This window comes from Alosa alosa, chromosome 21, assembly GCF_017589495.1.
Source record: "Alosa alosa isolate M-15738 ecotype Scorff River chromosome 21, AALO_Geno_1.1, whole genome shotgun sequence".
In the NCBI taxonomy this organism is placed as follows: Eukaryota; Metazoa; Chordata; class Actinopteri; order Clupeiformes; family Clupeidae; genus Alosa; species Alosa alosa.
The window spans coordinates 24,535,764-24,560,603 of NC_063209.1; the positions used below are offsets into that span (position 1 = coordinate 24,535,764).

The window sequence follows — 24,840 nt, forward strand, 5'->3', positions numbered from 1 at the left end:
GTTCCTCTCTCTCTCTCTCTCTCTCTCTCTCTCTCTCTCTCTCTCTCTCTCTCTCTCCCCCTCTCCCATTTGTTCTCCTTCCTTTCAGTGTCGGTCTCGCCCTCATTCTTTCAGGTGCCCTTGATGGACTGCGCTTTATCCTCTTCACTGTCCAGGCACACCATGTGTGGTTACATAAGTGAGCTTGGCAGGATGTGTGTGTCTGTGTGTGTGTGTCTGGGATGGATATTAGCACCTGCTTTGTGTACTGGCGGGTGAATTTGGTCAACTTATCCGCCACTGTGGTAGTTAAATAAATAGAGCTAGCATATCACAAATATATAGTCAGATCTGGTATCTGGTATTGACAGTTAAAAATAAGAAAGTGTCTGTAGGGATCATGCAAGGTTACCAGCCTATAAGAGTAAATCGCGCTGATTTTTGAGTTATCTACAATAACTACCACTGAGTAAGCCGCCGCCCGCCGCCGTGCAGTGCTTCAGTTTCTGCCACTACCATTAAGACACCATCGCTAAGCTTTCATGTGCCACCGCTACGCTACAGGATGACTGCATATGCATAAATCCAGCGAGGTCTGTGAAACTGCGTTGGATCTTCACAGGCTAATAGTTCTCTTTTGAAGTGGCCCACGACACCTTAACAGAAAACTAGTGACGCGCTGCTATTTAGACCTATGAGGCAGGCGGATGCAGAACTTCACACATTGTGGTAGAATATCTCACAAACTCCTCACTCAACACATTACAAACTGCATATCAGAATACACAGAAGACGTTACCGAACACAAAGGTGTTTGCATTCCCCTGTACAATGAGCCGTTCCAGAGTTTCTATATGGTCTCCAACTTTGGGCTATTGTAATACATGATTTCATAAAAGGGCAAATACAAAATAAATGTTACAAATATCACCTAGATAACCGTATTAAAGAATATACAGCTCATGGCTAACAGTTTGTCAATGTAGCCATAATGATTTATTGATGCTAAGCATGCATGTATTTATGTTTCTTAAAGCTGAGCTGTGCTTAAATTGTTCAGAGCATGATTTCATAACTGGCCAAATAGAAAATAAATGCTAAATCTTAAATATAGCTATCTGTAAAAATCAGTATAGTTAGATTAAGTTGGATAGTTGGATTATAGGATGCTCCAGAACTCACATGAACGGAGTCTTTAAGGAGTCACACCACTTTTATGACAAGACACTATGGCATAAGAATGCTGTTCTGTTGACCTTTAGTTTTGTTTCTACTGTGCATTGAGGACAGGCCAGTTATGAGTTCTGGTGATAGGTCAGCACATTTTAATCATATCGCAATAATGCCGATAACAGTGATCATTGCGGTTACTATAATCATGATATCACATTGTCATACCGTATCTCTAGTGGCTGGTAAAAATGTTGAGTGGCTGGTATATTTTGGAATCCACCAGCCACAGTGACAGGTGGACAAAACATTTAATTTCTATCCCTGGTCCGTGTGTGTATGTGTGTCTGTCTGTTTGCGATTGTGTGTGTGCGCACATCTGTGTCTGTGTTTGTGTCTGTGTTTGGCTTCATAGTGTGAGAGAGAGAGGGCAGAAGTAAATGTGTGTTATTGTGCTGCTGACTTCCATCTCTCTTCTGTCTGCTAGCCCTTCTCTCTTTTCTCACCTCCTCTCTTAGATCCCTCCATCTCGCCGCCTCCCTTTCTTTCTGTTTTAAATTGGTCTTCTGTTCAGTGCTCCTGCAGACCTCTCACCTGTATCGCCTCCATTATTTCTCTGTAACTACACATCACTCCTCTTTGTCTTCCTCTTCTCTCTCTCTCCCTCTCTCTCTCTTTCTCTCTCTTTCTCTCGCTCTGTCTCTCCTCCCCTCTCTCTCCATCTCTCTCTCCCTCTCTCTCCCTCCCTCTCTCTCTCTCCTGCTCTCTCTCCCTCTCTCACTCTTTAAACACAGCCCATTTGAATGCTTAATTAGCGTGCTGTTTAGGGGAATGCATCTGACCTCCCACCTTCTCAGCTCTCATGGCGCTAATGACTTAAGAGCCCCAATTAGGTGTTAGCCGCTGAGCACATGCTGTGCGTGTGCCAGTGCGTTCAGATGGGCAGTGTGAACTGATCACTGAGCACATGTGTTTAGATGGGCAGTGTGAACTGACCACTGAGCACATGTGTTTAGATGGGCAGTGTGAACTGACCGACAGCATCAAGATTGCACTGTTCTGCACGCTGACACACTGTGTGTCTGCGTCTCCTCCTTCTCATATGTCTCTGTCAGTTTGTCTCTCTCTCTCTCTCTCTCTCTCTCTCTCTCTCTCTCTGTCGTTTCTATAAATCTTTGCCTCTCCAGCTCTTTTTTTTTTTTTTTAAATTTATTTATTTTATTTATGTCACTGTTTTGATTTTTCTCTCTCTGGGATTAAGCCCCCTAATCCCCCTTTCCATAGCTTCACTCTGTTCCCTTCCTCGTCCCTCCATCTCTGTGCTGGTGATGAGATTTCTATCCCTCTCTAGGCCTGTCAGTCGCACTTGCTCTAGATGTTATTGTCAATCCAAAACACACACACACACACACACAACCACTCTGTCTTCCCCTCTCCCTCTTTTCTCCATATGATCTGAGCCTGAAGAAAATTTGAACACAATGTAATAAAGGATGTTTCAAAAACCTCAACACCCCCCTGTGTTTCTTTCACTCTCTCTCTCTCTCTCTCTCTCTCTCTCTCTCTCTCTCTCTCTCTCTCTCTCTCTCTCTCTCTCTCCCCTTTTCCCTCTCCCCTTTTCCCTCTCCCTCCCTTCCTCCCTCTCCCCCCTCCTTCCTCCCTCTCCCTCCCTCTCTCTCCCTCTCTCCCTCCCTCCCTCCCTCAGGTCCGGCTGCGCAGGCGGAGGCGCTGAAGGAGGAGAACGACAGCCTGCGCTGTCAGCTGGACGCGTACAGGAACGAGGTGGAGCTGCTGAAGCAGGAGCAGGGCAAGGCGGCGCCGCAGCGCAGCGAGGAGGACAACACGCGCCAGCAGCAGCTCAGCTTCCTCCAGCAGGCCCTGCAGGGCATGCAGAAGGTACCGCCAGTGCACACACACACACACACACACACACACACACACACACACACACACACATATGCACACGCACGCACGCATGCACACACACGCACACACATGCACACACACATGCACACACTCGCACACACATGCACACACACATGCACACACTCACCCACACATACACACACACACATACATGGGCACATGCATGCACAGGCATGCACACACATTCACACACACTTACACAAACATTTACACACGCCCACACTCACATACACATGTACACACATGGGCACATGCATGCGCACCCACAGACATACACATTTACACACACACACTCTCACACACAGGCACACGCATGCACACACACACACACTCACACTCACGGGCACACACGTGCAAAGGCATGCACTTTCACACACACTTACACAAACATTTACACACACACATACACACATTGACAGACACACACACACACACACACACACACACACACACACACACACACACACACACACACACACACACACACACACACAGACGCTAGGCATGGGCCAAATGATTCTATTCCGGGAATCAGTTCTTTCAGTTCCCTTCACCTTCACAAATCGTTAGTTTGATTTGTTCTTTCAGTTCCTTAAGTCAAAATATGCTTTAGAACCTGCGTCTCGGTTGTCTTAAGTCAAATATCGCTTAAAACACCGTCTCATATGGTGTATTTACATCATTTATGTAAAATATCAAGCAATATTAAGCACATAAGTGCCTTTTCATAAATACACTGAATGGAATTCAGTAAGAATCATATGACGTTTTTCCAAGTTCTGCTGGCAGGCAGGCAGGCGGGTAAAATAAAACCAGGCCTATCATTTGTTTACCCACTTAACAGCGGTTGCTACCTGCTGTAGTACTCTCTTTCCGTTTTAGACTCAATCGCGATATACATATGGTCGAGGGAGATGAAGCTCTGTTAAGTTTGTGTATCTTTTATTAGGTGACCATATTTTTGTATGTTAAAAACCAGTTCTCTTGTTTTGGGAATCAGTTCTCGTCGTTCACCTCCGGGTTCGTTCTTTCTGATGACCCGAGATCAGTCGCCGAACTTGCCGTAATCTAACAGGCGCACTTCCGCAACAAGGTCATCCAGCCATTGCAGGGCATACAGATAGCGCGCACACACACAGATAGATGTATTTGTGAAATATATAATGCCTGAGCCCACACATTCACATGGAAAAGAAACAGGGACAGCACACAAACATACTGTGTGCACACACACACACACACACACACACACACACACAAACAGATACATACACAAGCACACAGTGATTTCCAGCTGGAGATGGAATCTTTTTACACCAGGTTCTGCCGGTTGCATAAAAGATGCAGGACACACACACACACACCTCCAGTTGCTGCTCATTTTGCCCCAACCCCAAATTTAGCAGAGCATAGAGAAAAGAACACTTTGAAACACACACACACACACACACACACACACACACACACACACACACACACTCACACTCACACTCAAGCCACTGCAATAGCTTTTCAGTCACAGACAAACATATGCATACATATACACACTATGTTTGCTGCTAGCTCTGCATATAGCGCAGAAAGTAGAATTCTTTTCACAAACACACACACACACACATATGCTGTACATACAAACACACACACGCACATACAAACACACACACACACACACACACGCACATACAAACACACACACACACACACACACACACACACACATAGACACACACACTCTCATTAAGCCAGCCTGACAGATTTTTCATGGCAGAGTCAGTGAAGCATGTTTAAGGACATAGATCCATACATGAATCCTGTCTCCTCAGCTCCACAGGCCTTGCAGGAGAGAAGAAATTGATGGAATATCAGCACAGACACACACACACACACACACACACACACATGTACAGTGCTGTGTTACAGATGATGAACCAAAGCAAACCAGAAAGTGTGTGGTGGTTCTTCCTAACAGCTTGTTAGCACCAAAGAAAAATGAGTCTCTTTTGGCACCACACACACACACACACACATACACATACACATACACACACACACACCATCAGTTAAACCCACACACAGCTGTAGCTTCTCTTAGTCACACAGACATTAACACATTAACCACGCAGAACACAGCCAAACTTGTTATCACAAGCTCACACGCCTCTGTATCACCGCCACCAGACCTCACTCTTAAACACACACACACACACACACACACTTTTTACGATTTCTGTGAGGCAATCATTCTTCCTCATCAGTGGAGAGATGAGTTTGGGAGCAGTCCCTACCAGTTGGGGTTCTCTATGACACTTATTAGTGGACAGACCCAGGGCTGTAGAACTGAGATTAGATACAGTCAGGCTCACCTTTCTCCAAGTGTGTGTGTGTGGGTGTGGGTGTGTGGCATCATGTTGGATGGAGAGCTAAGCAAACAGTGACATGACCACACTGAAGGACCAATGATCTCATTCGGTCATCCAGCTGGAGTAACATGTTTGCACATGCACATGAACAAACAGACACGTGTGCTTCCATGGGTATTGGCCAGGCAGACTCATGTACAAGTAGATTCAGGAGGAATTGGCTGGATTGAAAGTATGGATGTGTTTACAAACAAACAAACAAACATCTACAAACAAACACACGTCCATATATGCTAGTGCACAGAGCTTAAGGTAAACAGCAGTCCTCCCATGCTGCAGCTGCCATCCAACCTGACCTTGGCAGCCAGTGGAGAGAGGACAGCTGTTAATGAGCTCTAGCAAAGTCTTAACGAGCCCTAACGAGCTCATCCGTCCCCGAGTCATTCAGACAAAGTTGACTGACCCAACCCCACCCGAGTCCAACCCCCCACCACCTCACCCCACCCTATCTCCACAGCAACCTGGAGCACCTTAATGCACCTTAATGCTCTCGACGAGTGAGCAGCAAACCGATTTGTTCTGCTGAAAAAGTGAGCAGCAAACCGATTTGTCCTGCTGAAAAGCAGACACTGACGACCGCCTCGGCTCCGTCCACCCTGATGGCAAAATTAGCCTCAGACTGGGGACATGGAGGCAATTTACCTTTCCTTAATCACCTCTCTCTCTCACACACATATACACACACACACACACACACACATACAGTACACACATACACACAGTACATATACACATACATACACACACACACACACACACACACACACACACACACACACACACACACATACATACATACATACGGTACACACACACATACACACAACACACACACACACAGTACACACATACACACAGTACATACACATACACACACAACACACACACACACACATACAGTACACACATACACACAGTACATACACATACACACATACACATACACACACACACACACACACACAGTACACACACAGTACACACACACACAGTACACACACACATACACACAATATACACACACACACACACACATACAGGACACACACACATACACACACACACATACACACACACAGTACACATACACACAATACACACACACACATACAGGACACACACAAACACACACACATACACATACATATAGTACACACGCACACAATTTTCTTACCCTCTTCCTCGCTCTCTCGCACTCTGTGTCCAGCTGCCAATGCTTCCGTTTCTCTCCTTCCCAGCATGCATTGCTCTGGCGCGAGCTGGCGTGCTGGGCACCGAGTGTGTTTTATTCATGAGGGCCACCCACACCCAAATAGAAGCTGAAGGATCGCCTCGCCAAGAAGCAGCTGTACAGCAAACCTGCTGCCTGTCAGGATGTGCAACGGCCAGCACACAGCTCCCAGAATGCATTGCTTGACCACACAGAAATACAAACATGTACACACACACACACACACACACACTCACTAGGACACACACACACTCTAGCACACACTTGCTGTGAGTGTTGTGGCTGTCTGTATATGTTAATATGTCATTAGCAAAGACTTTCGCAGAGACAAGCTAACAGTTGGTCTGTTTATTCCACCCACACGCTAACATATAACAACGCAATGAAGCCTGGCAGCAGCCATTGTTTGTCCTCAAGAGTGTGTAGTACAGAAGGCAGGTAAAAAGGCCACAGGTGTGATTGCGTGTGTGTAAGGCAGAAATGTATGTGTGTGCTGCTGGTGGTTTACTGCAGGCAACAGTGCCACCCTGACAGCATGGAGCATCCGATGCCTATTGAGAGCTGAAGCAGCTGGAAGGAACTTCAGTCAGGAATTCACATGTGGGACAACACACACACACACACACACACACACACACAGATATACACAAAGGAACATCTGTCATCCACACACTTACACACAAACAAGCACACAGATAAATGTACACACACACACACACACACACACACACACACAGTGTCACATGAACACACCCATGAGTGGTTAGATATTGGGCTGTTGTCAGGTTTACGTCAAGTAAGTCTCACACGTATAATAAAGTACACACTTGGGGACAGCAGTTAGACAGAGCAGTTGGGCACCCCCCCAAAACACACAGACACACACACACACAGACTCCGAGATAGACAGAGCAGTGCCTTGAGAGTGTCTACGGATAGGCGAGACCCTAAGCCGCGTTCGCCTTTGCCTATCCCCCACCGAACATAACCACGCTTCTCACCTGAGCCGCGCAAAAGAGAGACTGAAAGGGAAATCTAAATATCCTCCAGGCAGGGTGCTCGCGCCTCCTCCACCACCACCCCCCAAATCAGCCTGTCAAAATATCCCCTCCACATAGCGCACATCCACACTAATACCGGGGTTCCAGGGGAGGCCAATTACTGTCTTATCACGAGTAAACAACCAGATAGATCCGCCAAGCCAACAGCCACGAGAGGAGAGAGGGGGAGGGAGAGAGAGAGAGGGGAGGGAGAGAGAGAGAGAGAGGGGAGGGAGAGAGAGAGAGAGAGGGGGAGGGAGAGAGAGAGAGGGGAGGAGAAGCGAAAGTAAATAAGACAACAACAACCTGTGAATACCGGGGGAAGCAGCTAGTGAATGGGTTTGGGGTTCCAGATGCTTGGGAAAGAAGAGAGGAGCGGAACTGAAGGAGGATGGGGAGGGAGTGAGAGAGAGAGAGAGAGAGAGAGAGAGAGAGAGGGGAGGGAGAGAGAGAGAGAGGGGAGGGAGAGAGAGAGAGAGAGAAGACAGGAAGACAGGGAATAGGAATAGGCTTGACACCCAGTGACCATTGCCAACCAGCCACTCCTCCTCCTCCCCTACCCCCCACCCCGCCTGAAGCTGATGGTGACAATGATGAGGCGTGAGCCATCGGTCTGGCTGGCTGCACAAAGCCTGTCAAAATACCCCACATCACCAAATCAGAGGACATTCACATCTTCTAATGCCTGCCTATGTGTATTCAATTGGCCATAGGGGAGATGATTGGAGATAAGCTTTCGCTCCTGGTCTGTCATTTCGACTGGCAGGGACGCGGGCCGAGAGTTACTGTGTTCTGTTTTGAGTTGTAGTAGTTGTTTGTTTTGCGGTCTTTGTTGTTTTAAGCAGGGCACCGCCGCCTGTCATTCAGATACACTAATCAGAATAGACGGCGAGGAGTTGGGCCTTTTCCACCGAGGCAGCTCTCCAATACTTTCAGTGTCCCAGCCTGAACCCGATTGGGTTGTGCAAGACTGTAAAATGAGCTGTGAGGTTTCAGCCATGAGGACCAAATATCGTTCTGACTCTTTTCTCTCTTTCTTTCCTCCCTCTCTCTCTCTCTCCTCTCTCTCTCTCTCTCTCTCTCTCTCTCTCTCTCTCTCTGTGTTCTGTGCAGCAACTTCTGAAGATTCGTGAGGAGCTGAAACAGAGGGAGGCTGACCTGGAGAAGAGTTCAGAGGACAAGCAGCAGCTGGAGAGCCAGGTGCAGGGCCTGAAGGATCGTGTGCAGACCCTCCTCTCTACACACAGCTTGGCGGTGAGTGCAACACATGCACTAACACTCATGCACTCAACACACACACACACACATATATGTGCGCGCACACACACACACACACATGAATATGCACATACACACTCCTGTACATGCACAGATGCAGACATACAGGCTTTCACACATGTATGGATACACAAACACAGAAATCCACACTCACTCTCACACACACACACACACAGAGAGAGAGAGACAGACAGATACACACACACACACACACACACACAGAAAGAGAGACACAGACAGATACACACACACAGAAGAGAGAGAGAGAGAGGCACAGACAGATACACACACACACACACACACAGTCCTACATACAGTACGAACAGCATAATAGTCTCCCACTCTATTAACTAGCCCAGAGCTCTTACTTGTCTGACCCACTTGGCCTCCATCACGCAAATCCAAACAGAAGAAGGCAAAACAACACCGCACGATTTGTAATGTCACAATGTCACTGCAGCTACGCGCCACAGCACTGAAAACATTTTGCTTGGTCAGAGACACATTGATTTGACGATGATTCAGAAACTCCAAAACAGCTCGGAGCCAACGGCAACAATGATCTCCGCTTCTATTCCATCTTCTCCCCGTGGAGGAAGGCGGCGATAGTCTATTTTATTCTCCGAAGACAGGCGGCCGTACACAAACCCTGTTACCTGCCCTCGTCGTCTTGGCCTAGAAGACCACGAATCCTGCCCACAATAAGACGAGCTCCTCCCTCATGTGAGTCTCACAACTTGCACCCCCCCATCCCCTCGATCCAACAACACAAAGACAGCTCACAGCTGCGTCTCCCTCGGTCCAAAATCAACACCCATGCCACAGTCTAGATGTGTTCCGTGACACACACACACACACACACACACACACACACACACACACACATTTACACACACACACACAGATTCACACACACAGATTCACACATTCTCACACACACACACACACATTGCATTACATTTGGCTGACGCATTTTTAGCCAAAGCGACTTACATGGTTTACAACAGTTTAAAACGTTTTAAAACAATTCTCCCAATAATTCTAAAACAATTTGAAACAATTTAAAAGGTAGAGAACAATACGAGTAAGTGCATCAGTAACTGCTTTTTTATACAGTCATGTGTCAGTTCTATTATTACACACACACACACACACACACACACACACACACACACACATACACATACACGTTGTGCCACTGCACCTGACACACAGAAGTACACACACACTGCTCCGGTCATGAGCACACACCAACACCCACATGTAACACATAGGTTACAGTTCATTATGTTTTCGTGTGTTTGTGTGTGTTTGTGTTTGTGTGTGCAGGCATGTGTGTTTGTGCGTGCGTGTGTGTGTTATCTGTATGTGGAAGTGTGATTGCTACCCTTCTCGTGCTCTAGTTGATCCTCCCTGCTTTGCTTGTCTGCTGCTGTTAAAGCCTCCACTGTACTCTACTGTACTCTACTGTACTCCACTGTACTCCACTGTACTCTACTGTACTGTATCTACTGCTATTCCATGGCCAGGTTCCTCAGAGACCCCCCCGGTGCCCTAGATCCACCATACAGACCACCACTGTGTAGACAAGCCATGCTAATCCGTGCGTGCGTGCGTCGCGATGCGTCGCGTCGCGTCGCGTCGTCGCGTCGCGTCGTCGCGTCGCGATGCGTCGCGTCGCGTCGCGTCGCGTCGCGTCGTCGCGTCGCGTCGCGTCGTCGCGATGTCGCGCGTAGCGATCGCGTGTCTTGTGGCGTGTCAATGTCTTGTAGCGGCGTGTGTGTATTGCTTGCGTGTGTTTGTGCATGCATGCGTGTATGTGTGCATATGTCTGCATGTGTGTGTGTGCGCGTGCACGCATGTGTGTGTGTGGCCTTGCTGGGAGAGAGATGGAAGCGACTAACACTTAAGATCCATTATTCCCACTTTCCCTGTTGCTTCTGCCACTAAGCCATTAGCTTATTACCGAAGCATTACAAATGCAACCTCCAACAAACGTTAACTGCAGTTGCATAGCCGAGATGGTAATGCATTTCTATGGCCTTTTTCCTGTATTCATGTTCACTTAGTTCACCATACTTTAACACTGCACTTAAATGCTTTATATCTGTTAAGCAGTGTAATATGAGAGCGTGTTAACAGACTCCTAATGGACAACATCCCCATAGAGTACATTCCCAGCAGGCCAAGAGTAGAGATGAGATGAGATTGTGGGGGGGGGGGCTAGGCGAGAGATGACTGAGATGGGTGCGAAGTCATTAACTGTAATGTAGCTGTTCTCACCACGATTGCCAGCTTAATGTAAAGCCGCTACTCCCTCAAGTAGCGAGACAAGTCGGGAGAGGGCGGCGGTCAGTGGCGTTGGGTGTTGAGAATTTTGAAATGGAGTCACCGTATCTGATTCTCATTCTTAATTAAAATGAAATTAGCTCCCGATGACTTTGACAGTGGGCTAAAGAAGAAAAAAAAAGATGGTGTTTTGTGAGAGCTTCTCAGTGGGCGAGGGGAGGGAGGAAGGGTGTGCGTGGGCCAATTGTCTGGTTTCTCTCTCAGTTGTTTTACAGTCGAAAAGCTCTAGTGTGTGTCTGGCTGTCTGTCAGTCCTGCTCTAATTCGTTCTCCAGACATATTCTCTCTCTCTCACACACATACACACACACACACACACACACACACACACACAGGAGACTCGCGGAGCCATTGTGTGTGTGATGGGGTGCTCTGTTTCACATTAATGGCTGCACTGCAGACAGTAGAAGGGGAGAGAGACGGGCCCAATGCTGACAGGATGGTTAAGCTGTTGTGTTGCCCCCACCCAGCCTGCCCATCCTCCTTCTTCAACACACTCCTCGGCCTCTAACCCTCTCTGACCAGTGATTATAAACTTTAATAATGTAGCCACACACACACAGACCCCCTCTCATACCAGCTGCTGCCGGACATTAATAAAAATGAATGGCGGATCCAAAGCCTCACAGCAGCACCAGCCCCCAGCACTCCAACCTCACACCACCACCACCAGCCCCCAGCACTCCAACCTCACACCACCACCACCAGCCAAACAATCCTCCAGCCTCCTTCAATTAGGCACCGCCACTGCCACTGCCACCCTCCCCCCTCAGGAAAAGATCCTCGAGCCCAGGAGCTGACGCAGGGATTAACTCTGGAACACCACAGACACAGGGGACACACCACAGAGATGAGAGAAACGGAGGAGAAGGGGAGGGAGAGAGAGAGAGAGAGGGAGGGAGGGTGAGGGGGTGCGCTCTGCTCTGCTCTGCTGTGCTGTGGTTATTGGCTTGTTGACATCCAAATAAAGCTCAGGTCAAATCAAGAGATTTAATTGGATAAGGATAATGCAGATCCAGCATAAGGGGACAAATGGTGCGTGCGGCATGTTTGATTGCTTATTTCTCTTGGGGCGCGTATTTGTGGGGCGAGGGGGCGAGACGTGCCCGCTGGCATAGACTCATTCGATTATCTCTCTCCCAGTCGTCCGGCTAGCATGATGAAGCAGGTTGACTGGTATCAAGCTGAGGTGACGCTTTATACGTTTATATATTTATTTGTCGCATCGTTTCGAAACGTGGCATTAGTAATTTCGCCCGCGCCGACACCGTAACCTTGCAGTCGGGTGAGTGGCGTTAAGTGGCAGCCGGGTGAGTGACGGGGAGCTGTTTCCACGGCGATGGGTACGATCAGGGGATTAGATCGAGCCACGCACGCCAGTGTGTGTGTGTGTGTGTGTGTGTGTGTGTGTGTGGGCGTGCAGTGATCCATTCCAGGCGGGAGGGCTACGGCTTGCACACACGTGTGCTGATGAATCACAGGCGACAGTCTCATTAATAGAAGAAAAAGGAATCAATTTCACCGCCCGTGTTTTTCTCCTGGATTTGTGGCCGCAGTTGATGAGGGCCTATTTGTGTGTGTGTGTGTGGGGGGGGGGAGTGTGTGTGTGTGTGGGAGAGTGCTTGGATGTTTGTGTGTGTGTGTGGGAGTGTGGGAGAGTGCTTGTATGTGTGGATGCGTGTGGGTGTGTTTGTATCTGAGGGAGAATACACATGGGACAATTACCGTTCATGCATATGTGTGGACTGTGTGGACAGCAATTACACTGTGTGTGTGTGTGTGTGTGTGTGTGTGTGTAACTGAATGAGACAGAACAACAGAGAGAGACTGTGCGTGTGTGTGTGTGTGTGTGTGTGCACAGGTAACCCCCCCCCTTTTCCCCTGTGCGCTGTGACTCTCCCACCATCTAATTTCATGTCTTTGGGTCCCATCTCCCTGCAGTGAGGACTCTTGCAAAGGTCAGCCCATTAAAAAGTAGCCCTTATCTCCACTGCTCACCAGTGGACACGCTGCAGTCTCCCCAGCCCCCTCGGCAGCCTCGGAACGTTCAGCCAGCCTTTTTTACCCTTCATCCTCCCCACCACCACATACACACACACACACACACACACACACACACACACACCAACCCCCCTGCCTCAGACTCGCCATAACCGCTGATCCTCTGCGGCTGCTTGACCAAACGGCTGACAGGAATACTGAGTGATTTCCTCACTTTCACTGTTAATACCTTCTCTCTCTCTCTTCTCTCTCTCTCTTTTCCCCCTCTCATTCTCTCTCTCTGTCTCTCTTTTTTCCTCTCTCTTCCTATCCCCCCCTCTCTCTTTTCTGTTGTCTTACAGCAGAGTGTGCTTCAGTGCTATAAATTACCATACACAGAATTGCCACAGCAATTGAGAGCTATAACTCCAGCAGCCATTTATTGTTAAAGGAGCAGTTCATGAGTTTGGAGACACAGACACACAGCCACATACTTACACAAACGCAAATGTTTCATTTTGCCTACACACACACACACACACACTCTCACTCACTCACTCACTCGCACGCATGCATGCACGCACACACACACACACACACACACACACACCTCCATTATCTTCTTTCATTCTTCCTCCCCATCTCTCCCTCACTCTTTCCTTGAAGGGGCTGCTGTGGCCCAGCTATTTTACAGTCATGTGGCCACATGAATATGAATGAGCCCATTTACCGTGGGCCAGTCAGATGATGAGGAATAGGCGCTCAAGCTGTGAGACCGTCTCTAGGTCCAGCCTCTTCATTACAGCCAGACCCTGTCTGCATTGGTCACGCCTGTGCTGTTTTTCTCAGCCGTTTGCCTGAGGTGTGTTGTGGTCCTGTAATGTGTGTGTGTGTGTGACATATTAGTCACTGACGACAGGAATCATTTTTTTAATTGACTCTAGCTGGAGACGTCGGAACGAGATGACCGAGGCAGCGAGGAGAGCACCAATCAAGCCAATGTGAGTAGAAAGGCCTGTCTTACATTCTCTCCCACCTTCTCTCTCTCTCTCCCTCCCACCCACTCTCTCTCTCTTTCTCTCCCCCCCTCCCACCCTCTCCCTCCCTCCCTCCCACCCTCTCTCTCTCTCTCTCCCTCTCCCTCTCCCTCTCCCTCTCTCTCCCTCCCTCTCTCTCCCTCTTTCTCTTCCTCCCTCTCTCTCTCTCTCCCTCTCTCTCTCCCTCCTCCCTCCCTCCCTCTCCCTCCCTCTCTCTCTCTCTCTCTCTCTCTCTCTCTCTCTCTCTCTCTCTCTCTCTCTCTCTCTCTCTCTCTCTCTTCCTCCCTCGCTCTTTCCCTCGCCGCCTTTGTGTCTGTTTCTTTCTGTCTGACTTGTTTTTTTTCTTCTGTTTTCACTCTGTCTCTTCCTTCTGCCTTTGCTGTTCCCCTGCATTTTAGAACCCTCTTCTCCCACTCTCTCTCTCTCTCTCCCTCATGTGTCACTTTATTTTCTTAACTTCTGATTCTCTGTCTCCTTGAGTTTCTATCATCCTTTCCTACATCCCGCTCCTCCATGCACATCTCTTTGTCTCCTGTCTTTTCTCTACCCATGCACTCTTCCTCTCTCTCTGTCCCTCTCTCTCTCTCTCTCTCTCTCTCTCTCTCTCTCCTTGCTGGCCTCTTCATAGACATGACGTATCATTACAGGGCAATCGAGCGCAGGAGGACTTTATTTGTCGCAGGATAAATCACTGCGACACAACTGGGTTAGGAAATCTAAGGGCCTATCACGGAGCAGAGCGGAGTGTTTGTGTGTTTGTGTGTGTGGAAGTGGGGGGTAAAAAATGAAAAGGTCAAGCAGGGATACAACCTATCCCTAGCCTGCGTCTCCTCTGCCACCCACAACATTAGTCTGCCTCGCTCTCACACACACAGACACACAGACGCACACACACACACGCTCATATGCCATGTAGTGCTTTGTGCCTGTCAGAAGGCAGCAGTAAACAGTAGCTGGATCATTAGCAGCACTCGCACACACAGCCTGGTTTGGGTGTGCACGCTCCCTCACTCGTCCTGCCTGCTCTCTACTGTTGTGTTCATCTCACTGTCACCATGCATGTGTCTGTTTCTCTCTTCCCCTCCTCCCTCTCTCTCTCTCTCTGCCCCCCTCTCTCTCTGTGGTCGTTTTATTTAGTTATGTAGCTTTGTGAAAATATATTCTTATTTTTCTTATTATTATGTATGTATATTTGATTACAAAAAGCCACCACATCACTTCCTCTCTCCCACACACACACACTCCTATATCTTTCATGCTCTCGTTCCTCCCATCTATATTTCTCTCACATACTTCCTCTTTCCCTCTCTCTCCCACACACACACACTCCTTCAGTCTCTTTCATGCTCTCATTCCTCCCATCTCTCTCTCTCTCTCTTTCTAACCTACTTATTGCAGAGGGCCCTGTCGCTGGCGGCTGTGGTGATTGTGTTCAGAGCATGCGCTCCTTTGTCTCTCAACCTCCCTCTCTTCCTCCTCCTCCCTCCACCTTCTCTGTAGTTTACCCCCCACTTGCCCTCACGGCTCAGCCAACATCACAGCTGTGTGTGTGTGAGAGAGAGAGAGAGAGAGAGAGAGAGTGGGTACCCTCCTTCCTGCTCGAGGGTTTCTTCATCTGAGAGCACCTCAAAAATGACAAGCACACACACACACAAACACACACACTCAAAGCCTTTAAAACAAACAGACCAGATGAGATGTTCTCTGCCAGAGCCTGCACTCTTGAGTTTACCTAATGAGATGTGTGAGCAGGTTACTGGGTGCGCTGTCATCAAAAGCCTGCTGTGTTTTTTGTCCGTTTGTTTTTGTTTTGTGTTGTTGTTGTTTCACAGCGTATGCACCTTGCAGTGTCCTCCCACCAAACAGACATAGGGTTCACACACATCTTTGTAAGCATCCCACTAAGCCGGGAAGAAACGCCAACCCAGGTTCAAGCCTGAGCTAATATTGAGCAGGGATCTGCTCCTGGGGAGGATAGTTAAGCTTCAGAGGAGCTTTGTGCGCTTGTGGAAGAAGACCAAGTTGCATACTGTTGACGTTTTTGAAAGAAACCTGTCAAAGTGGTATTCACCCTCACCTTTCTCTCTCTCTCTCACTTTCTCTTACTCTCTCTCTCTCTCTCTCTTTTCATCTTTCTCTGTTCACCTCTCTCTCCCTCGCCTCCTCTCTCCTTTGCCCTTGTGTCTGCAGGAGGCCGCAGCGTCAGCAGTGGTGTCCTGCAGTCAGGAGAAGGAGAGCGTGCCAGAGAAGGGCCCGCCCAGCCCTGTGCGATCCGAGAGGGAGGCTCTGCTCGTGGGTAGGTGGCCGTGGAGAGACTGGGGGTGGGTGGAGGGGGGGAGAGGGGGTGGAATGGGGGTTGATCTGTGTGTCATGTTTGAATTTTCTCACTTTATGTAATTATCTATTGAAGAAAGTGTATATGTGTGTGTCTGAGTGTGTGCTTGTTATAGCTTGTGGGTGTGCTTGTTAGAGATTGTGTTGTGTGTGCTTGTTAGAGTGTGTGTGTGTGTGTGTGTGTGTGTGTGTGTGTGTGTGTGTGTGTGTGTGTGTGTGTGTGTGTGTGTGTGTGTGTGTGTGTCTGTGTGCACACATCTGTTCTGACGTGTGTCTGTTGTGACAGAGAGAACCCAGAGAGTGTACGTGAGCCGGAACAGAGAGCACGTGTGTGTAGGATGCGTATATATCGCCTCCTCTCGTTAGCCCCTTCATTCTGCAACTCTCTGGGCTGTCTCGCAAGTGTTAATTGCGTTGCCAAATGAGCTTCTTCATCACCTCTGATGTTTTTTAATGACTGGATTCTGGCCAGTTGCCAACACCGCAGCCCAAAGTAGATGAAAGCTGTGTGTGTATGTGGAGGAAGCTGATGTTGTTAAAGCTCTCTTGTGTGTGAGGTGCTAGGTACTCCAGTGTGATCAGCAGAAAAGAAACAAGTCCCTAAGGACAGCTTGGGTGGGGGAGCCAGGGGAATATTAATCTGCATGGAGGACAAACAGAACAGATTTTGTTTGTGTGTGTGTTTGTCTGTGTGTTTGTTTGTCCGTGTGTTTGTTTGTTTGTTTGCTTCCCTATGCTTCTGCTAGCGTGTCGGGGCGTCTGATTAGAATGACGGCTGTGGTGATTGTTTATAAGGGAGCTTTAAGCCCACTGCCCTGCTGCCTTCCATCACACACTCCACTGGCCAGCCCACACCATCAACCTCGTCCTCACACACACACACACTCACACACACACACTCTCTTCACACACACACTCTCTCTCTGTCTCTCTCTCACACACACACACACACACACACACACACACACACACACACACACACAGCTGGAGCACACAGTCAACCCCATCCACAAACACAGGCCACCACAGAGAAAGCTGCACACACACACACACACACACACACACACACACAAACACACAAACACACACACACACACACACACACACACACACACACACACAACAGGAGGAGGTTTCTACACATTCTCACACCAGCTTGCTTGCTTGCTTCTGAATTTGGATATGAATTGAATTAGACTCTGCAGGGAGCAGGAGAGGACTCTTCCCTCTTGGCCGTCTCGTTCCAAAATTGAGCTGATTTCACCTGAGAAAGCAAGAGGTCAGGTTTGTTTTCGCTCCATGGCAAATCAAATGAAAATGAGGCCGGGAAAAAAAAATCGAAGCGGCTCATCCAGGCAGCCGGCGAGTGTTTTGACGACTCCTCCGCTCAGTGGTTTTTGGCAGACGAGCGAAAACGTTTTTCATCAATCTTAAATGCCCCCAAAGAATTTGCCCAGGCCGGCAAACAGTCTGATGCCTTTCCTTTTGACCCGCTCAATTTGTGGACGACGCAGTACGGGTGGTTGACCACAACCTTTTCTTCCTCTGTGGACCTAAACAGACAATTAGCATCTAATGAGTCTCAGATTATCCCTCATGCATGAAGACATCGCGTAGAACGAAGACACAAATGATCTCTGGACCAGATGCAGTGTGTGTGTGTGTGTGTGCGTGACCAATCCGACCCTGCTCCCCTCTACACACACACACACACACACCACCACCACCACATCACTGTGCCCAATCCTCTCCAAGGTCACCGGTGTGTAAACTAATTAAAATCTGCCAAAGCTCTGCGCTGTGTCTCTCCCTCTCTCTTGAGGCCCATTTAAGGGGCGAATAAAGAATCAAACCGATATTGGTAATAACACGCCAGTCATCACAGCTGTCCTCGGAGCCCTGTTAGAAATGCCATGTGCCAGCAGCTTTTTTTGGAGAAGGCCGACAAGGGGGACCTTTTTAAGTGAATTAGGCTCAGCCAGGCACCCCGGCTTCATTAAACCCGATCAAAGGCTGGAGCGGCTCCTCCAGAGCTGAGGAGGCTCCCCTCTTCGCCCTCCCCAATCAAGGCCCTCTTTCTCACTGCTCCATTAATGCGCCCTGCCGTGCACGCTCCCCACCACTCTCTCTTCTCACTGTCCTGCCGTACGCTCCCCACCACTCTCCTCTTCTCACTGCCCACGTGTACGTCCTGCCGTACGCTCCCCACCACTCTCCTCTTCTCACTGCCCACGTGTACGTCCTGCCGTACGCTCCCCACCACTCTCCTCTTCTCACTGCCCACGTGTACGTCCTGCCGTACGCTCCCCACTGCTCTCCTCTTCTCACTGCCCACGTGTACGTCCTGCCGTCCCCTTGTCCTCCACTCCGCCTTTCAGTCCAGCGGCCTCACTCCCAACTGCTGTTCCTGTTGTGGCTTGAGATTATAAATACAGATGTTATTTGATTAAAGAACAACAGTGGCAGCCGTGGACCCCATCCCATCGATGAAGAGACTTGATTAGCCCGGAGAGGCATCAAAGCGGCAATTAGGCCCCTGGCCCTTAATGCGTCCATTCAGCTCGAGCACTGCTAATTGGCAGAAGTGGTGATTGCATCGGCGAGTATGGTGGGGAAAGGGACTCAAGTTTCTGAAATCGGCTCTCAAGAACCGAGAGTGGAGGCAGCAAACAGACTCACTCACACACACATACACACACACACACACACACACGCGCACACACATACATACACACACACACACACACACACACACATACATACACACGCACAGACACACACACGCACACACACACACACATACACACACACACACACACACACACATACACACACACACACACACACATACACACACACACACACACACACACACACACACACACACACACTGATACACATATCCCACCCCACAGCCCGTGAACAGAGTGTGTACTCTCATTAGGTGCCCATAGGACGGCCGGGGGGGTAGTGTGGCCAGCTGTGAATGCTGGCCCCTGGTGCTGTGTGCTGTGCAGCAGTGTGGTGATGGTGTGTGTGTGTGTGTGTCACACCGTCTCTCCCATCTGGACTGCTCTGACTCTCTTTCTCTTTCTCTCTCTCTCTCTCTCTCTCTCTCTCTCTCTCTCTCTCTCTCTCTCTCTCTCTCTCTCTCTCCCCTCTCTCCCCTGCAGGTATAATATCCACCTTCCTGCACGTCCATCCATTCGGAGCCAGCATTGAATACATCTGCTCCTATTTACAGCGCCTGGACACCAAGGTAAACACTTACCTGTGCACACACACACACACACTAAGATGCACACACGGACCAGTGCTGTGCCCTCCACAACACTGCTGTTGCCCCTTCAGCTCTCTTCAGCCATAAATGCAAGGTCGCGCATACTAACCTCCCTCCCCCCCCACACACACACACACACACACACACACACCTCCAGCCCCCCAGATGGAAAACATATGGGTATTTCTAGATGCCAGGGCCCCCTGGTGCATGGCAGAGCGCAATCCCTGCGCCAGTCTGCATACCCGCTGACTAATGGGCCCTCTCCTGGGGATGATTGTGCCGAGTAAATGTGTGTGTGTGTGTGTGTGTGGGAGTGCTCTTGCTCCCGCATCTGTTCACTAAACAAGAAAGAAAACTGACATCATCAGTTCTTGTGCTGTTCTTCACAATCCGTGCAACATGCATAGAATTAACCTCAATTCCGCTTTTAAAAAGCCCAAACGCTCTCTCCAGACTAGAATGGGAAACCAATAGCTCGCTCTCTCATCACAAGCTGGCGCTCGGCCAATCTGCCTCTCAAGAGATCCCTCTTCATATCCCTCGCTGTTTTTTGGTCCACATCATGAAGAATGATGATGAGTGCCAAACAGCTCTCTGATTTGATGTTGATGTTAATGGCGCATAGTGCGTACTACCAAGTGTCCAGGAGCGCTCAGCTTGTTCGCCTCCTTGCTCCCAGCCAGCCTCACACTCGCTTCATCCGAGGTCCACTCACAGATCACCACGGTGGTTGCCCACTAATTAAATCCTCCCTCTTCCTGTCAGTACTGTGAGTCACTGCGTCGGAGCGAAAGAGAGCAAGACGGACAGAAAAAGATAGATAGAGAGAAAGCGAGTGAGTAAGGCTATGTGTTGGTGTCTCTCCTCTCTCTTCTCGTCGGCGTGTAGGGAGGAGGCCCAGAGGGGACAGCCTTGCTCCCACGTCCGTCTTTAGAGCAGCGATCGCATGCCCACATATCTTTGTCAACAGCTCTGGCTAAATTCATGCCCCAAAATGATGCAACACTGTGTTCACTTTTGTTCAGTGCCACTGCTATTGATAATCTCAAGTAGCATATTCCTTTTGCTCAAGAAGTGTTTTTATATTGCGCTCACGTTCATTTATTATGAACTTCTTGCATTGTAAAACACAGCTGAAAGCTTTTTTCTCCTGTCACCCAAAGGTCTTATAGATGTTTGTTGCAGGTAATATAGTATTGTATTGTGCTTCCACAGTGGAAGGCAGTCTGTAGATAATTTGTGCATCCTTCAAACATCGGGCTCGTCGGGATTACATTTCAATTTCAATGCACACGTTTCCCCCATGGCCTCAATAACAATGCTTGCAAATGAGGATGTGCATAATCTGATTCTAATGATCATAATTTGAAGTACCGGTATCTATACCTGTCAAGTTGAACATCGTTATCCATACGGATTTTCAGCATTGCTCATGTCTCTTCCGTGACACTGAATAATAGAATAATCATTACATAGTCCCTGCTCTGCAGTGCTCACTGTGACTCACTATGCCGGTGTCACAGTTGTACGAGGCAACAATGTTTCACCATTCCACAGGGCAGCACCTTCATCACTGAACAACTTATCACTATGGGGTGAATACAGACCTTTCAAAATGCAATGCAAGGCACAGTTGGGACACAACGCTTGCTAAGTGAGAGTGTGTGTGTGTGTGTGCGTGTGTGTGGCTTCCATCTTTGTGCCCTTGAGCAAGACACTTAACCCCGAGCTGCTCTGGTGACAACGGCCCTTGTAATGTAATTGACATATGTAAGTTGCTTTGGATAAAGGCATGTAAATGTGTGTGTATGTGGTGCTTTGGGTGTTCTGTGTTAAACTTCACCCTTCTGGTAGTAGTATTTATTGTAGTAGTAATTGCTGTTATATAAATAACGAAAATGATGCACACCCTCCGAGGTGCTGGCAAGGGAAATTAAACTATAAAAAACTTTGTCAACTCAAACTCTATCTTTCTTTTTTTTATTGATACTAATAGTTTGGCATGTCAGCCTTGGTCAAGGTTCCTAGAGTGGATACTCAGTTTTAAAGCACCCAGTGTCAAACAAGCAGTGATGCCAGTAACGCGTTAGTCTATTTTGACCACTTTTTTCGGTAACGAGTAATCTAACGCGCTACTATTTACAAACCAGTAATCAGATTAAAGTTACTTATCTAAGTCACTGTGTGTTACTATTTTTGTCATTTTCCTTAGTAAAAAGATATATTCTTTGCTTTCTTCTTGTCTCGGGGATTAACGTCATATAGGCTATGCCAACCTTTTCAGCATGAGGACTCACGTATAACACCACGCAGCAGAGAGCATGGTCTGTTTTGCTAAATCAACCAATCAGTTTTCAGTGTAGGTGGGCTTAGTTTATATCTCTTTTCTTAATTAATCAGTTCAGTTAGCGTATCTAGGAACAGGAGCGTCATGGCAGAGTCAGTGCCCCTCAAAAAAGAACATTTAAGACCCATTTCACATCAGACTATAATTGTCTCATAAGAGTAAAACATAATGATAGTCTTGCACACTGCACTGTTTGTAACAGTGACTTTAGCATTGCTCACGGCGGGTTAAATGATTGCAAAAGACCTGTTGAGGTGAGTTTAACAAGTGTAATTTCATTTGCATTTTACTCAGGCCTATACTAGATGGCTAGTTGCCAAGGCTACATGAAAAGGCCAAACTACCAAAATCTAGCCTACATATTTTACTATCACAATTTCTATCAATAGGCCTTCCTTTTTTGGTGTACTGACTAGACATTATTGAACAAACATCTGAATTTCAGGATCTAAGTAGGTTAGGTTGGGATGTCTGCTATACATTATTGGCATTACTGTTAAAATGCACTTCCAGTATAGTGAGTATTGGCAAAACCGGTTATCATTTTTATGTTGAGGCGGTGGGGGTGTTGTCGGCAGCTGCTGAAAGTAACTAATAAAGTAACTTGTAATCTAACTTAGTTACTTTTAAAATCAAGTAATCAGTAAAGTAACTAAGTTACTAGGAGTAATCAGTAATCAAATTACTTTTTCAAGGTAACTGTGGCAACACTGCAAACAAGGGTATCATACCAGGTGTGCAATTAGGCTAGATCCAAAAAATCAAGTGACATAAATTGTTGGATTTGATTAAAAGTTTGGATTGGAACCTTGACAAAGGCCGACAGGCCGAAACGTTGGTATTAATAAAAAGAAGAAAGGGATAGAGTATGCAGTGACCCAAGTTTTTTTTTTTTTTATGATAGTATTATTGTTGTTAGTTAAGGTCTCCTTTGCAATGTAAATTGAATGTTATTCCTCATTCTGTAAATGTCTTTGGATAAAAATGTTCCATGCTGAATGAACACATGTACATGTGACTGTTCCAGATCAGTACGGCCGAGGTGGAGGCTCTGCTGGGGCGCCTGCCCTGCACGTTCAGGCAGGAGCTGACGGGCGTGGGCGCCAGCCTGGAGAAGCGCTGGAAGTTCTGTGGCTTCGAGGGCATCAAGACGGCGTAGAGCTCTCGCGCTCAACAGGGGTGTCACGACGAGCGTGGGGACTGGGGAGGGCACGGTGTTTTCCCGGCGCCAGGACGACAGTCGCCCCGCACCCCACACCCCGGCTCAGCCCCCACTCACCCTCCAACAACCTTCTTTTGGAATTTCGTTTTGGGAATCCTTTTGTGAACGTTGAGTTTTGGGTGCTTAGAACTGCCTCTGTTCTGCGTGTGTGTGTGAACATTTGGGTGTGTATGTGTGAACGTTGTGTGTGTGTGTGTGTGTGTGTATGTGTGTGTGTCTGTGTGCACATAGTGTGTTCTTTGTGTGTCACACACGGAGGGTGGAAACCCAACAGCACTGGCAGGCCCCCAGGAGGGAAAAGACTACTGCACAGGGAGAAATCAGGGTCCGCTGAGAACTGAGCAACTTTCAACCAACTTCCTGTCTCTCTGGCCTTCTCTTGTTTCCTTCCAAAACTTTGTATAAAACTTATAAATATATGAATATATTTCTTCATTTTGCTTTTTCTTTTTGCTTTTTTCTGTATAGGCTGTTAACGGTGGCATAGGTTTTGTTTATATACTCTGTAAATGCTTGAATAACAACTTGATATTTTGAAATAAAATGGATGAACAGCTGAGAGAGGGACATGTTTTTTTTTAGCTGAGAGTTGCTGTGTTGACTTCTCTCCCCCAGTTCCTGGGTTGATCATTGAACAGTCATATTGTATGTTTGCATTGTGAGAGATGTTTACACAAGTTCTATCTACAGTGTGTGTGTGTGGGGCTCGATGGTGTTTTAAGCCCCCACCGTGGACTTCAAGGCAGCGCTGCGACTATCGACTTTAAAGGGACACCAGGCAACATTTTCGTGTTGATTAATCATCTTCGTAAGTCGGTATATGGTTAAATGACTCATTACAGGTTCAATAAAGACTCTCTCGCCCGCCCCTACTGCCTGTAGGAAGAATATCCCGCTTGCAAGTTCAGTGTATCGTACCCGCCGACCTTCAGTCTCACAAAGTCTCAGACATCGCGAGAAGCAGGATCAGTTTACATCCTGCATCCACAGCACAGAGGCAGGCTAACGAAACACTAGCGATTGTTGCAAACGTGTGTATAATGGCAGAGCCGGCGTAGAAGCAGTGAAAACCCTTGACGGAAGATGCAAAGAAAAGGAAAAGAGCTTCAGAGCGAGGGCTCGCACACGTATCGACACGTACAGGGGGAGTTTGGTAGAGAAAAAGCATCAGGCTTGCCTGGTGTCCCTTTAAGGCACTTAACCCTAATCCTAACCCTAGCAGGCATGAAAACTCCTCACCTTTCG

At 48.0% G+C, this 24,840-nt stretch overlaps 1 protein-coding gene across 1 annotated transcript in view; it reads left to right on the plus strand.

Annotated features, from left to right (window-relative positions):
• The window catches only part of enox2 (ecto-NOX disulfide-thiol exchanger 2), a gene marked incomplete in the record, with an annotated part of 227,630 nt that extends 203,476 nt beyond the window's left edge, over positions 1–24,154 (plus strand). The window contains 6 exon segments of the mRNA XM_048230956.1: positions 2,855–3,045; positions 8,880–9,020; positions 14,317–14,373; positions 16,600–16,705; positions 19,917–20,002; positions 23,401–24,154. Coding sequence (XP_048086913.1) covers positions 2,855–3,045; positions 8,880–9,020; positions 14,317–14,373; positions 16,600–16,705; positions 19,917–20,002; positions 23,401–23,532 — 713 coding nt within the window.
• Between the last annotated feature and the right edge of the window lie 686 nt (positions 24,155–24,840).